This window comes from Pygoscelis adeliae, unplaced genomic scaffold, assembly GCF_000699105.1.
Source record: "Pygoscelis adeliae isolate BGI_AS28 unplaced genomic scaffold, ASM69910v1 Scaffold155, whole genome shotgun sequence".
NCBI classification, from domain to species: Eukaryota; Metazoa; Chordata; class Aves; order Sphenisciformes; family Spheniscidae; genus Pygoscelis; species Pygoscelis adeliae.
Window position 1 is genome coordinate 5,269,231 of NW_008824932.1, and position 3,460 is coordinate 5,272,690.

General features: G+C 46.3%; 1 protein-coding gene across 1 annotated transcript in view; it reads right to left on the reverse strand.

The window, feature by feature from the left end:
• The window catches only part of LOC103917868 (thiamine transporter 2-like), an 8,850-nt gene that overhangs the window by 5,252 nt on the left and 138 nt on the right, over positions 1 to 3,460 (reverse strand). The window contains exons 2-3 of the mRNA XM_009325071.1: positions 697 to 862; positions 1 to 377 (exon numbers count right to left, since the gene is read on the reverse strand). Of these exons, the coding sequence (XP_009323346.1) occupies positions 1 to 377; positions 697 to 846 (527 nt within the window). The 5' untranslated portion in view covers positions 847 to 862. The remainder of the gene's footprint in view (positions 378 to 696; positions 863 to 3,460) is intronic.

A 3,460-nucleotide genomic window follows, 5' to 3' on the forward strand; every position in this document is an offset into this window, starting at 1 on the left:
GTAATGGCATTAAGGTGAAAGTAGGAGACATCTGCTAGGGAAACCAGCAGCTGTCCCAGCACGGCGGCAACCGTGGCTGCAACAAGAGTGATGCTTCTGCAATAGCTCGTCACTCTCTGATAGTGATCGGTGCTGACAACGCTGTAGATGTAGGCGTAATAGGCGACCTCGGTGGCTGTCGCCATCCCGTAGAAGAATTCCACCGCCTGCATGGCCGCCACTCCGTGTGCGAAGAGGAGCAAGAGCCACGTGACGATGAAGCTGACGCCCTGGAGGAGGAGGACGGGCTTGTAGCGCACGTAGTCTGTAATGAGGAAGACTGGGAAAAGGAGTGCAAGGTAGGAGTATGTCCAAACTGGGAAAATATGGTTGGTAACCTGGAAGAGAAGAGGAAATCTCTGTGTTGTTATTCTTGGGGAAAGGAAGATCATTTATTTTGAATGGCTTTGTAGAGGGAAGTCTTTTCTCTGAAGGAATTAATAAAATATATAACCACCCTGAAGTGGCCTGTGACTGCTGAGCAGGGAAATGGATCTTGAATCCATTAAATGGATCTCTTATTTATGCCATCTGCTGCAAATTGTAATCTGCCAAAGCTGGTTACAGTTGTGCTTTTTTGGGTTTTCATCTTTGTTTAAAACTTCGTTTAAAGTTTTTGCTGCTCCATATAAAAGAAAAGGCAGAGTAAAGCCATACCTCATCTACGGTCAGGTTTTTATCCGGTCCTGTTAGATAGGGTGTTAGGAAAGGTTCTGATGGTTTCATCATGTAGAAGAATCCATAGAGGCAGAGGATCAGGGTGGGAAAAATCCAGGTGTTGCTTTCCTCTTGCTTCCAGCAGCCCATGGCCTCTGCAGCAAAGCTGAGGAGGAAGTTTGTTAGAAGGATGATACTGCCCACGCACGCGCAAAGATGTCTTGTAATTGATTTTTATTTTGTGGTTTCTAATGCTAAGGAGTGCTCTTCAGAGATTGGCAGTTGGAAAACATTTTTCTTCATAACTTTAAAGCGAACAGCTTTTCCTTACATCTGTCTGCTGTTTCTCTGTCTTTGTAGATAGTGTATAAAGAATGACTTGGAAGATCTTTAACCTGGGAGACAAACCACACTGTCATTCAATCTGCACTGACCGAGTTAACCACAGGAAAAGCCTTTCTAGACAAAAGTCGCTGAAGACAGCCGAGCACTGAGATTTCACTCACCACCATGACCGTTCACAGCCAAGCACCTTGTTGAATGACAAGTAACTAGTTCACAATTGCTACTTTTTTTTTTTTTTCTCCTTCTCCTCCTAGATGTGCATGGCTTTCCTGTTACGGAGAGCTGGTAACTCTGGAGCTTAGCAATGAGAATCACTAATAAATACAGAAAGGATGTCAAGCCAGATCCTCAGCTGGAATTAACTGCGTCTGAAGTCCAGTTCGGATACAGACATCCGATTTTCAATCTATAAAAAACATTTGTGGTCACTGAAGGTAATAGTTCACACTAAAATGAAACGAAGCAGGTATTTTTGTTCTTGCCTCTAGCTGAGACTTATGGAATAAATTAAACTTTGCAACTCTGCTGGACAGAGCCCAAAGAAACATCAAAATGGGTGTAATAGGGGGCACGCAAAGGAAACAGACAGTAAGTTATACTCCATATTCATGTTGGTATAGGCAATGTCAGGAATCTAAACCTGTACAATTTATCTTTTGGAGCCCTCTGGAGGGTGCTTGTTACCAGCTGGGATTTCCATCACTCTGCTTTTGACTTTTACCTATTTACCTCCTGAGAATATTTTTTTTTTTCTACCCAGGCAAAAGTTTTAATCTTAAAAATGAAGTATTTTGCAGGCAGTGTTTTTCCTCAAACTTCTTTGTAAAAGCTGATGAAAGATCTCTTCCAAAACAGCCAAAAAAGTTCATGTACCTGTTGACTACATCACTCCAGATTGGATGGGCGGAGGATCCTCTTACAGGGTGTGATACATAATGTGTAAGGCAGCGGGCATTATGCATCTTCTTTTCTAACTTCACACCATGATAGCACATCTTACTAATGGTCTGATGCACTAAGAAATGGGGTGCAGATCAAAGGGAATTTGAATTATTTCATTTTATGCATAACGGCTGAAGCCATTGACATTACAGGATTTACAGCAGGAGCTCTGTGTCAGCTCTGCAGTGTGAACCACTAGAGGGCAAGATGGCCCCAGCAAAGGAAAAATGTGTATGGGAGGAATGTGAAACACATTCAGAGTGCTCAAGGAAAGAAGCGTTTCTGTCCCTCGTTCCTCCCCAGTTGTTGCAATAGCTTCTGCTGCACATGTGGCTTTGGCAGGACCAGTTTTGGCCCTGCCCAGGATCACACTCACTTAGTCACCATAACATCCCCTTGCTCTCCTTTCACATGATAATCATTAAAGTGTTACAACACCCTAATGCCGTGTGAATGCCTCATGTGGTACCAAGAGGTTCTGAGGAAGGCATCAAGAAAAGGAGGGATGAAGAGCATCTCTAGCACTGTAATGAAGAACATCTGTACAAGTTAGCTCTGTGACTTAGCCAGGTTATATTTTTTCACTTTGCCAGCCTAGGTTCTCTGCCCCAGTCTGTTTCAGGTCTTGCCATATTTGCTCTCCCCCTCAGCAGGCTGCGTGACACAAAGGCAGCAGGTCTCATGGATCCTTTCAAAATATCCCACACCTTGGGAGGTGAGCAGGGCAAGCTGCTGTATTCCCAGGGCTCGCAGGGCGCAGCGTGCTGCAACTCTGATGCTGCTCATCTGTGGCAGGGCTGTGCCACCGCATGCGGTAATTTCTGTTTTGAGCTATGTACAGAAGAACTTCAGGTGTGCCCTGGTCACTGCGCTCCTCCAGTCCCAGCACATGCACTGTTTGGGGTCTTCTGCCAGACATATACCTCTTTTCTGTAGGTTTACTCTTTGAGGCACCTGTGTTAGGCTGGCAGATAAGCCAGATGAGAAGTTTCCCACCTGATTTAAGCAGCTGTGCAGGAAGAACCTGCCACTGGTGCTGAGCTGGGAAATGCAGTGGGCTGAGGGCTTGCAGAGGCAGCCCGCTCTGCCCTTGGGGAGTGGGAGGTGGGTGCCGCTCTGTCCGCAGCGGGGTGTGCGCTCACCTCACCCCCCAGCCCTTCGCCGTCGGTGAAGGGCTCTGCTGCAGCCCCAGCTCAGCTCTGCCGGCTGCTCCTTTCTGCATTCATAGCCACAAACCTCTGACAAGGAGATCTGTACCTTGGTGCGTAAGGGGGAGGGATCCAACTTGTTCCCATTCAGTCACCCCTTATGGTCAATTTGTCTTTTATAACTCTAGGGTTTTTCTTAACTTTTGGAGAGATGGTGGGATGCTCTGGTGTCATCCTCAAGCAAAACCTCCTCTGTTTCTTGTTTTCCCCATCAATTCCTGGTTAGTGCTGGAGCTGTCTGCTCTTCTCCCACACAGCCTGACCCAGCC